The sequence below is a fragment of the Atta cephalotes genome (genome assembly GCF_000143395.1).
Source record: "Atta cephalotes unplaced genomic scaffold scaffold00018, whole genome shotgun sequence".
Classification (NCBI taxonomy): Eukaryota; Metazoa; Arthropoda; class Insecta; order Hymenoptera; family Formicidae; genus Atta; species Atta cephalotes.
The window spans coordinates 386,644-398,696 of NW_012130082.1; the positions used below are offsets into that span (position 1 = coordinate 386,644).

Here is a 12,053-nt window from a genome sequence, read left to right on the forward strand (position 1 = left end):
ATAAGATACACACATATATTGTGCATAAATATATGCATTGTCTTTAACATATTTCATACATTCATATTTGCATGGCTAGTATATTTTTAATATGAAAATTACTTATTAGATTTTGTTATTTGCTGAGGATGCTTTGATTTTCTGTAATCTTCTGCTTTAGCAATAAACCATGGCTTCAAGAAGAAAAATCTTCCATTATCAGGAAATTCTTCAGTATAATTCACAACATCTTTAGCTGTTAGCTTCCATTGAAACTTGTACATACATTCATTATGATCTTTAGTAACAATTCTTTTAACATTATCTAAAAATATCTTGCAGAATTGTTTGCATGCTTTTATACTATAATTTTCCTGTGTAATATAATTAAACATATATAATTTTACATTAATATATCCTTAAATCATCTTGTACAATGTTGTAAAATTACCTTTGAAAGATATGGCAAATCATGTAGAGAATACTCAATTATTTTTCTTACTTTTTTTTTGTGTCTTTTAATCCAAATATAATTTTATTTGTCTTCACCAAATAATTTTGACTCCACCACATTGATACTCTTTCACAGGAAATTTTACGATACATATTTGTATTATACATTGGATATGTTTTCAACTCAATTAGTTCAAATCTTTTGTTAACAAGTGTATCTTCTATAGGCTGTTGCGAAGAAATTCCATCTATTTCAGCCCCATATAATAACGAATACGTGTCAAATTTTGCTTTATACATACAATAGAATTCTTCGCACTCGTTAAGCGAAAGGTCTGGATTTGGAATGTGTAATGGATCTAAAAAATACACATTATTTAATTAAATTAATTATACAAATTCAATGAGCATTCCCATTTTGTCTTTCATATATCTAAAGTAAAAACAATATATCGAATTGTCATATTGGCTGCGTTCAGCAGACTCAACAGTATTGCAACCGTTTTATGATTCTCTGTGCTGATTAGATCATACTTTTTTACTTTTAGATCTAGAAGAATGGTCCTATCTCTAGTTGAAATACCTGCAACCATATATTGCTCAAATTTAAATCCCCATGAAGTCGCTCGGTTTTCGTAATCTGATGCAATGAGGTGGATTTGTTCTTTTTCGTCTGTATAAAACTTGCATAAATATATTGTACCGCGATATTTACTTGCGCATATAATCCATTCATTCCGTTCATTGTTAATATATGGGGTGGATAGTATTGTCTTTATTAATCCACGAGAACAAATAAAATCAAAATCCAACCTAGTCAATATTATTTCTAATTAGAATAAAGTGTAATAATATAAAATTAAAAAATAACTTTTTAAATTTAATGCATACAAGTGCACTATTTGCCTCGTCATTTGTAGCAATTTATAAACTGTAGGTATATATCTGCAAATAGCAGAATGATGTTAAAAGATAATCAAGACTGGTAAAAACCAGGTTTTTTATTAAACTGAATCCAATGATCATAACCGGTTTTATCCAGTTTTGTTAAAAAAAATCATAGTAATTTTCCAAAAGACCCTCCCCCCTCCCCTCACTTTCAATTTCGATAAAATTATATTCATTCGAAGCATTTTTGCACAAAAACAAAGAATTTGACAGAAAAAAAATTTAAATATAGTTCTGCTTATTTTAAATATTTTTTAAATATTTTTTTTGTAGTCTTAGACTGCATAGATCATAAACATTTGTTATAAATATTATGAAATATTTATTGTAAATCTTGTAGTAAATGCTATGGAAATACTTAATAAGATATTATATTTCTGTTAAAATACTTAACAGAAGTATTTATTTATATTTATATCATAAATATTACATTAAATCTATTTAATCTCTCTTTTAATAATATTTCGAATAAAGTTTTATATAAAATATAGTTCTGCAGTTTGTCCAGCAAAACGGATGGATATTTTAGCTAAATGAAATAAAATAGATAATAATGGCCCTAAAAAAGCATTTTGCATTTTTTTTTGTGAAATTTCTCTTTAGCTGCCTATCAATATAGAGAGAATTTTCTCTACATTTGGTCATATTTGAAGTAAGTTAAAAAATTCATTAGCTTCAGAAAAAATTGACAAATTAAGATTTTTAACAAAAATATTTTGAAAAATATTTTTATTTTATATACATATATTAATATATATTAATTTATATATAAATAATTTATATATAAATAATATATATAAATATATTGATATATAACATAAAAAATTGTCACATCTTTATATTGAAAAATATTAAATATACATAATAAATATAAACAAACAACTTTCGTTTTTTTGTGATTTACAAACATATTATTTTTATTTATGTTTTTTTTAGGTTTTAATAATAGTGAATAGAGTAAACTAAAAATACTGGAATCCGATTGTATATTTTAATATGGATTTTTTATTGTGATTAATTGGTGAGTTTAACTGGTTGGGTAAAATTTTGCCAGTCCTTGTGTAGACTGTGTTCCAACCAAATTTACTGCTAGTCCTGAAAAAGTTATAGTTTATGTTACATGTTACGTTACTATAGACTTTCAACACTGATACTTTCAACACTGAATTTTGGAATATAGCCGTAATCATGTCTATCTTGGTCTGATGTCCATGATGCTAGAAATCGGTCCGAGATCTCAGTTGAAGAAAGAATTGTTTAATCGCATTGGTGACTAAATCATGTGATCAAATTGTTCAAATACGATTTGTTAATTTTTTTCTCTGTCCGAAACATTGGGCTTTAAACGTTATTACGTAATCTTTTAAGTCATTTTGTTACTTGAGCAATTAATACAAGATTGTATATTAATTTAAATTATATTATATATATATCAGGGACAACACAGAATATTTATAATATTCATTTTTATTTTATAATTTCATTTATTATTATTCATTTTTTAAAATGTTATATAAATATTTTATATATATTTTATATAAAACTTTATTCGAAGTATTATTAAAAGAGAGATTAAATAGATTTAATGTAATATTTATGATATAAATATAAATAAATACTTCTGTTAAGTATTTTAACAGAAATATAATATCTTATTAAGTATTTCCATAGCATTTACTACAAGATTTACAATAAATATTTCATAATATTTATAACAAATGTTTATGATCTATGCAGTCTAAGACTACAAAAAAAATATTTAAAAAATATTTAAAATAAGCCTTATAAATATTTGTAAATATTTTATAAATATTGTGTGCAGTTTGGAATATATACAGGAAGTTTGGAATTTAATGTCAAAAAAGCGTGTAAATAAGGAATAAATAAATTAAGAAAAAAAGTACTGTAGAGATATACTCGTTTTTGCTTCGTTTTGAAGAAAATTTTGCGAAAAAGGCAAAACGTAGTTTTCATTTTTGTACTTTCTCATTACTTATTCACATTGTATTTATTTACTTGTTTAATGTAGATATTGTTCAAAATGTTGATCTCTTGTCGCAGAAGCCATATACGAAAATCATCTCAGCGCATATTCAACATTAAAATATGTATGCGACATATTGTGATAGGAGTAATTCACTCGATGACTTCTGTCGAATTTACAGGAGAAAGGCAGAAATGTAAACAAATCAAAAAAGTTTTCATCTGAAAACGGAATTATTATTGTTATTTTCGTGCATGATTTTAACGACGATACTTCAGAGGCAGTGTGAGAACGAAGCAACTATGTTTTGTCTTTTTTCCAATTTTCTCCGAAACAAAGCAAAAACGATAACCATATCTCTACAGGACTATTTTTCTTACAATTAGTTTATCGATCTCCTAAACGTTCTCGAAGTTTTGACATTTAAATTCCAAACACCTTGTATATGCAAGTTTTTATACTTAAACAATGACAACAATGATTTATCAACATACCAACGTTCTTCCTGTACTGATAATGGTTTTTCGAGTTGATGAAAATTATGGGAAATCTATTTTAATATATAATCCAATTTAATGTGTGAAGTAGATTTGTGTTGGATAGATTCATAATTTTTGTTAAGATCGAAATTGACATTATTAGGATTTGAAGGAGAAATATAATATTTCAATTGTGATAAATCGTCACGATATTCTGAATTACCATCGATACTAAAGTGTCCGATCAAATCAATCGTGAATTCGAAATCAATTTTAAATGACATTATAATTTGTTTTTTTTATTTCCACAATAACAAAATCTGCACCTTCTACTAATACTTTGTAAAAGCTAAATGTCTGTATTTATAGAACAATACTACGCATTAGTTAACGTAATAGGGAATTCCTAGATATATTTTATAGTGAGATCAAAGTCTCAAATGCTTTGAAACATTTGATTGACCAATCAGAAGAAAGAATTTTACTAATGATCAATAAAAATAGGTTCGAAGCATTATTGAAACATATCATTAATCAATGCAGTATTGAGATAAGGGCAATGAAGAAAGAATTATTTAAAAAATTGAAATTGCGCGGAAGCAATAGAAGTTTAACCGCAAAGTATAGGTATAAATTAAAAGTTGATAAAAATAAAGAGAAGATTAAGAAAAGATCTAGGATAAAAAGAGATAAGGAAGAGATAAACAAAAAAATATATTGAAAATAGATAAAATAGGAATAACGGAAAAATATTGGATATTCATCGAGATTATTATTAGGGATTATGAGCCTTTTATATACAATAAACCATTAGTTATAAATTAGAAGTCAAAAGCTAAAAATTGACCAATCACAGTCGTCAATTTTTAACTTCTGACTTCTGATTTATGACTAATGGCTTATTGTAAAAGGCTAATTAGATTTAAAAGTATCCAGCAAACGAGAATGGATTGAAATGAATTGAAATGGATTCAGATTTTTAGAAATATTGATTCACGAAAGTTAAAATGAATGCTTTTCAATCCTGAATGCATTTTTATTCTTTTATAGGAATTACATGGAACATATCTCTGCCTTTCAATCTAAAAATAATATTAGCTTTTTCTGTGCACAACACACACACATTGTGAATGCTGTTCAATTCAAAATTTTAAATTTTAGGAAAGTTTTTCAATCCAATTGCATCCAATTGAATCTAATTGAATTCAATTAAATCCAAAAAAGTATTCATTAATTAAAATACGCATTCAGATAGAAAAAAATTTTAATCAATTGTAATCCATTCTCGTTTGCTAGGTAGTCAGTGTATTTAAAGGCTGAATGAATATGTGAAGATAAAAAAGCTATATAATAAAGGAAATGTATTAACATAAAATATACATAAAAGCGACTAATTTATTAATTAAAAATAAGGAATTTATATATGTAACATTTATTGTACATATTTACTTCTTATGTTTCTTTTAACTATTAAATAAAATAGAATTCATGATATATTTTTACGATACAATTTTTTTTTAACTCAGTTAAATTTAAAATAAAAAATTTCTTATGTATAATTCTGAATAAAATGTTCTGAATAAAGTAGCATTTATGATGCATTTTTAAATGAAACAATGGATTTTCTACTCACAATTTTAAATTGAATAGCATTCACAGCCCATTTTAAAAGGAAAACTTTTTTTATTCAATTGGATTAAAAACTTGCATTTCCTATTCAGAATTTTGAATTGAGCAGTATTCACGATGTACAGAAATGGCTGATATTTTTAGATTCAACTGAATTGAAAGAAGATTACGTCGGGTACATCCAGAAGCACGACTGCTCATTGAGCGCTCAGTGAGCTCTTGCATCTGATTGGCATATTCTATTAGATCTAAAAAATATAGACTAAACACATACAAGACCTCACTGAGCCGATTGAACGCTCAGTGAGCAATCATGTTTTTAGATGCACCTATTGGTTGCGTTCAGCAGACTCAAAAGTTGAGTGAGCGCTCGCCGCTATTGATGTATTCTTCCAAATCTAAAATTCTGATTGGATGATTTAAAAGGATATACCAATAACAGTAAGCACTTACTTAACTTTTGAGTCTGCTGAATGCGTCGATTGATTGTGCTGATTGTGCATCCATAAATTTCGTTCAATGGGACATAGGACAAAACAAATAAAGCGCTCTCATGGAAACGAGGTTGTCAATAATATGTATATGTACATACTATGTTCGGAAATAACCTAACTGATCTAACAATTAATTACGGAAAGTGAAGATACAATTATTCTCTTTATCTAAAGGGTGTAAAAACAAAACCAACGTTTGGTATATATGTAAACATTTATGTGCTAGGCATACGAATATAATCATACGATCAGATTAAAAACATCTTAACCTCTATCAACCGGTAGAGAGCAAGCAGAAAGTCATCTACGTCGAAATCAGATTTATGATATCTTATTTTCTATCAATTAGTATAAAATAGGTAAATAAATTTTTTATACTTTGAAAGAAAAAAAACTTTAATACATTGTTTTATAAAGAATAAAATATAAACTTGATAAGTATGACAACACGGGAAATTTTGACCATTCAATTGGGTCATTATTCGAATTTTATTGGCACACATTGGTGGAATCTGCAGGTGATGGCTATATTTTTTTGTTGATAAATCTCACATATGCGCGTCTGTGTTTAACGATTACATTACAAAATTATTATTTTCACAGGAATCTAACTTCACATATGATCCGAAGAATCCATCCGAGATAAATCATGATGTATTGTATAAAGAAGGTGAAAACATGCGAGTAAGTATAATAATAAAAGTAAAGATTGTGTTGAATATATTTGCTACTTTTGTAGATAGGAAATACAGAAATACAGAAATGTATATTGATGACACTAAAAATATTGTAACTATCGAAGAAGTTTATTTATATAGCAATTTTAATTCCAAGATTAGAATTGCAAGAATTAAAAATTTTAATTAATATATAGTTATATTTTTAGGAATATTATATTATTTTTTAATATTATATTATTTTTTACGGAACAAAAGTTTTATTATATTAAATCAATAATAAATTAGAAACATGAAAAAATTTAGAGATTGAAATTATATTTTATATATATATATATGATTCAATCAAATAACAAAAGATTCCTAAAATATTTTTCTCAAAACTGCAAGTTGTAATATTGTAGTTTATATAATAAGAAGAGAACAAATTTTTTGTACATAGCTTTTTTGTATCTCTAAAATATAATCTATATCTATATTTAAAACATGACATATGATGATGTAAAAGTATTATTATATAAGTATTATTATATAGTAATTATTATATAATATTTTTCTAATAAATTTTTTTATTATAATTTTAAAATTCATATATTCTAATATGATATATTCTATGTTCAAAACTTTTTTTATTTTTTTTTTATAAATATACATATTTCGATATTATAAAATGGTAATTACTATTGGACAGTTATATTTCAGAAACAAGTAACATTCACACCAAGATTGTTAATAGCAGATTTAAAAGGAGCATTAGGTTACCTGAGTGAACAAGGTTCTTTATATGATACAGAATCAGATAATCAGTTGCTATGGGATAGTACAAAATTGGAAATTACTAGCGCTGAACCTAGTCTAAGAACATCTTTTATTCAGAGCTTAAATGAATTTGATGGATCAGTGGATTCGGAAAATTTCAATTTTGAAAGCGATGTAAAGTCATGGGTTGACTATCTTTCACCACAATTTCATCCAAGAACAATAATGGTTATCAAACAGTATTTACATAATTGTACGCAGCGGCCATTTAATATATTCACGTATGGACGCGATTTATGGTCTACGGAACAATTCTTTGATAATTTCACAGACAAAATACGATTATATGTTGAAGAATGTGATTTAATGCAAGGATTTCAGGTGCATATTTATACATTATTGCACACCATTTTTTTATTATTAAAACAATTATGTCATTACTAATATAATATGTCATTAAATAGGTACTTATGGATTCTATTGATGGCTTTGCTGGTCTTGGAGCGTCTTGCGTTCAGCATCTACATGATGAGTATGGAAAGAGTATCTTGGCATTTCCATGTCTTGACTTTAATAATGCCGAACCTAGTGCATCGGATTTAGTTAAAGTTGTCAATACAGCATTATGCTGGCAACACATTGGAGAGAATTCATCGCTTTATAGTCCACTTTCCTGTGGACAAGTCGGTTGGCCATTCGGAGCTGATGCACGTAAATTTGAGAACATAACGTATAGTCCAGAACTAAAATATCACAGTAGCGCGATATTAGCCACCGCTTTAGACACATTGAGCTTAAGATATAGAACCAAGAAATATCCGAGCGCTAGCTTATCTGATTTGTGTGCCGATTTGAACAAACTAGGTCGCAAAGCTGCGGCGACTAGTCTGAGTCTGCCGTTTCCTATGAAGATGAAGATGGATTTAATAGACGTATTAGATGAATTCGAAGGCTCTCTATGGACAAGCCTAACACCGAATTGCGACATACCAATGGATAATAATATGCAAAGTATAGCGTTACGAGGTATTTCCGAAAACAGAATAAAGCGACCCATTCACGAAGCTAGTAAACAAATATCCAAACCAGCCTACAGATGCTCTAGCGTACACGAGATGATGACGTTGTATCTGGCATGTACGTGTCATGCATCAGCTACATATTTATCCAACATTGAAGCACCGCTGAAAATTACTTTACCATATCCAAAGATCTTTAATAATAACGTAACTAAGGATGGCAATATCGCCGGCTGGCCCGTAGGAACCGGTAGTCTTCTTACTAAATATACGAAAAATAACGTCGAGATTAAATAATGATAAAATTTAACAGCGTTTGCTTTCTTTTTTAGATGTAAATTCGATTGCAGTAATGGCTGGAATGCACAGCGGTAGTAATGTCGCGGCAATGTACGAATCTCTACTTAAACAAACCAAAAGGATAAGAAGTATCAAGAAATTCCATGCCTTTACGGATTCTGGACTCGAAGAAGACGAATTTGTGGAATGTGTTCATAATTTAACTGATTGTAAAGAAGCATATGAAGATTATTATATCTAAAGAATTATTGTAGAAGATTTAGAATTATAAGTAGAAGATTATTATTGAATAATTTTAAATATTCTAATATTTATTTTAACTTACATTTTCAATATCTTGTACAAAAGCTTTTGTGAAAAATTTAAAAATATTTATAAATTTAATCTATATGATTAAGATTTTGAAATATATGTTTTTCTACAATTGTATGCAATTAACCTTCCGTCAAACATCATACTTGAAATGTGAACACATGTACGCATATATTAGATATGGGAAAAAGTTCGTGGCGTTTTTCCCGTTACATCTAACGGGAAAAACGCCACGAATTTTTTCCCATACCTAATATTTTTTAAATCTTGATTAATCAATAATTTTCATTTAACAGTTGTATAATTTTTTTATAAATATGAAAATTTTATAGAGTATTAATATCAGAGAGTTTGCATGTTCATATTGTTTATAAAAGGATTGTACAATCAACAATAAAGTATACAAGTAGGTCATAGTTGCTTGTAAATTTAAAATCGAAATGTCCCTGAGGGTAGGAGTGGCAAGACACACCCTGGTTATTAGATTGCACGATTTCGTATCAGGTATGTGAAAACTCAGTCCTCGTTGTTCTTTCGTAAATGTAACAGTCTTTTTTTAATCCAGTTTAAAAAGTTCTTTAATTTTCATTCAAATTAATTTTTTTTAAGCTAGTTTCCTGTTAAAATAAAAAAAATATCTTTTAAATAAAAAAAAAGAATAATCTAGAATCCTGCGCACGCGTGTTCGTAGTATTATAAAAAAAATATTTAATAGAATAATGGGTAATAAAGTGGCAACGTTTACTGAAGAACAACTCGAAGATTATCAAGATTGTACCTTTTTCACGCGTAAAGAAATCTTAAGGTAGTACTTTATTTATACTATTTTACTTTGTCGAAACTTCTTTCATTTTTTACAGAATATTTAAGAGATTTCGAGAAATAGGAGATCCTGGAATGATACCGCATACCATGACACCGCAAGAGGCATCATCTCTTCGTTTGCCTCTATCGTATTTGGCTCGTATACCCGAACTGAAGGTTTATATTATCTAATATTAAAATAATTTCGAACATAAATTCTATATAAGTTTCATATGTATATGCTGTAATAAATAAAGCTTCACTTTATTTATAATTATTTTAAATTAATGTATATACATAGACATAATATATGTAGGTATAATTTTATTTTACTTTAAATTATGTATATATCATTATTTTAATACAATGTTACATTTACGTAACTTTAATTGTTATTTATGTAAGAAAATTTATACAAATATATTTTTGTCTTAATTAAAATACGTATTCTATAATACATATGTATTCTATTCGCTGCAATGAATATAGATAGAATATCATTAAATATTGAGACAGAATATTTAAGCTTATATTTTTCAGTATTATTATATACATAATCGAATGAAATGATATAATACTTAAACTTACATAATAATAAATTTAAATAATATTTAAATAATATTTAAATTTATCTTATTACGTTTTAGCTAAAAATATATTTTTTTCCGAATTTTTATTAACAGAAGATATTTTTTTATTTTTAGGAAAATCCGTTTAGAGAACGGATCTCGGAAGTTTTTACGCAACGCCAGGATTCAAGACAATCTACATCCGAAGGAATTTGTTTCGAGGAATTTCTCGAGATGCTGTCTGTGTTCTCTGAACAAGCACCGCGGGATTTGAAAGTCTTTTACGCCTTCAAAATTTACGGTACGGACCACCAGGTGAACCAGACGAGCGGACAGACAGACAAACGGACGAACGGACGGGCAAACCGTGAGAGAGCCTGGAGGTCGACCTCGCTGTACCTATAGTTGTTCCATGGCTTGAGAAGTACATACGGCGTTCAGACACGACATCCATGATGCACGAGAATATTTGCACGGAACAACCGATCGATTTTGCCGCGGTGCAGTGTTATAATTATACCTTTATCCGAGCAGGATGTTTTTCCTTTGCCATAGATTACGTTTTTATCTCGTTATCCATTGCTTTTAACTCTCATAAATATTTTACGATTAGGCTTAAGTGAAAAAGCATTATCGATATACAAAGAAGAATCGTCACTAGATCCATTTAGCTTTACTTGGACAACATTCTGATGATCGTTTTTGTATCGCATCTATCAATTTGTAATCTTCCGCGAACAGATTTCGACGAGGACGGGGTGTTGGGTCTGGACGATTTGGAGCGCACCTGTCGGCAACTGACTCGAGGTGGGCTAAGTGCCGAAGAGATGACTACCGTGTGTCGAAAAATTCTGGAGGAGAGCGACATAGACGGCGATGGGGTTCTGTCTTATCTCGAATTCGAACACGTTGTAACCAGATCCTCCGATTTCATGGCGACTTTCCATATAAGAATATGAATACACGAAAATAACGATTTTGTTGAAATATCTAGAAATTTAACTACAGATCTAAAAATAATTTTATTAAATCATCAAGATAATTATATAACATATTCAAGGTGATAGATAATATTGCAAAAAGTTTCGGTATTTTAGTAAACTTGAGCATGCTACATATTAATTGTTTTGATGATCTAAAAAGTTATTTTCTAATTTATATCTAGCTAAATTTTTAGATACTTTAACAAAATCATTCTTTTCGTGCACAAAAAATACATGTGATGTAATATATTTCTAAAATATATATGTTTAATTATAATATATGATTAATTATTAATAAACGAATGTTAAAAATCAGATTAATCTTTCAAATCATTTAATTGTTAGTTTGATTAAGAAATGTTTGGTATATAATTTAAAAAAGAAAAAATTTAGTTTGAATAGAATAAATCTTCTTTAAGGACAAAATGCAAAGATGTAGCTTCTCTATAATATTATAGCTTTAAAGTTATAATAGTCGATAAACGAAATGAAATATAAGAAACAAATTGAATAATAAAATCGGTATGTGATTTGAAAATTACATCACGTAATAGAGGATTAACAAATACCTGAGAAATTATGAGTTCGAAAATTATCTCTCTTCCGTTTCATTTCAGTTCGCGTTTCATGCGATGTAATTAATGCCCATTTGCTCATTTTTATA

The 12,053-nt window shown here is 27.9% G+C and overlaps 3 protein-coding genes across 3 annotated transcripts; 2 read left to right on the forward strand and 1 right to left on the reverse strand.

Moving 5' to 3' along the window:
* Positions 1-98: 98 nt before the first annotated feature.
* Positions 99-4,127, reverse strand: LOC105618688 (decapping nuclease DXO homolog). Its single transcript, XM_012200215.1, is given in 5 exon segments — positions 99-353; positions 431-492; positions 495-791; positions 1,016-1,245; positions 3,859-4,127. Coding segments are annotated over 5 exon segments (1,113 nt in total).
* A 2,279-nt stretch (positions 4,128-6,406) lies between these two features.
* LOC105618689 (protein misato) lies at positions 6,407-8,962 on the forward strand. The gene is made up of 5 exons (XM_012200216.1): positions 6,407-6,484; positions 6,570-6,650; positions 7,346-7,783; positions 7,867-8,671; positions 8,754-8,962. The coding sequence occupies exons 1-5, from the start codon at positions 6,407-6,409 to the stop codon at positions 8,960-8,962; spliced, it is 1,611 nt and encodes a 536-aa protein (XP_012055606.1).
* Positions 8,963-9,752: 790 nt separating this feature from the next.
* On the forward strand, positions 9,753-11,365 carry LOC105618690 (calcium and integrin-binding family member 3-like). The gene is made up of 4 exons (XM_012200218.1): positions 9,753-9,838; positions 9,894-10,014; positions 10,542-10,707; positions 11,148-11,365. The coding sequence occupies exons 1-4, from the start codon at positions 9,753-9,755 to the stop codon at positions 11,363-11,365; spliced, it is 591 nt and encodes a 196-aa protein (XP_012055608.1).
* The last annotated feature ends 688 nt before the right edge of the window (positions 11,366-12,053 follow it).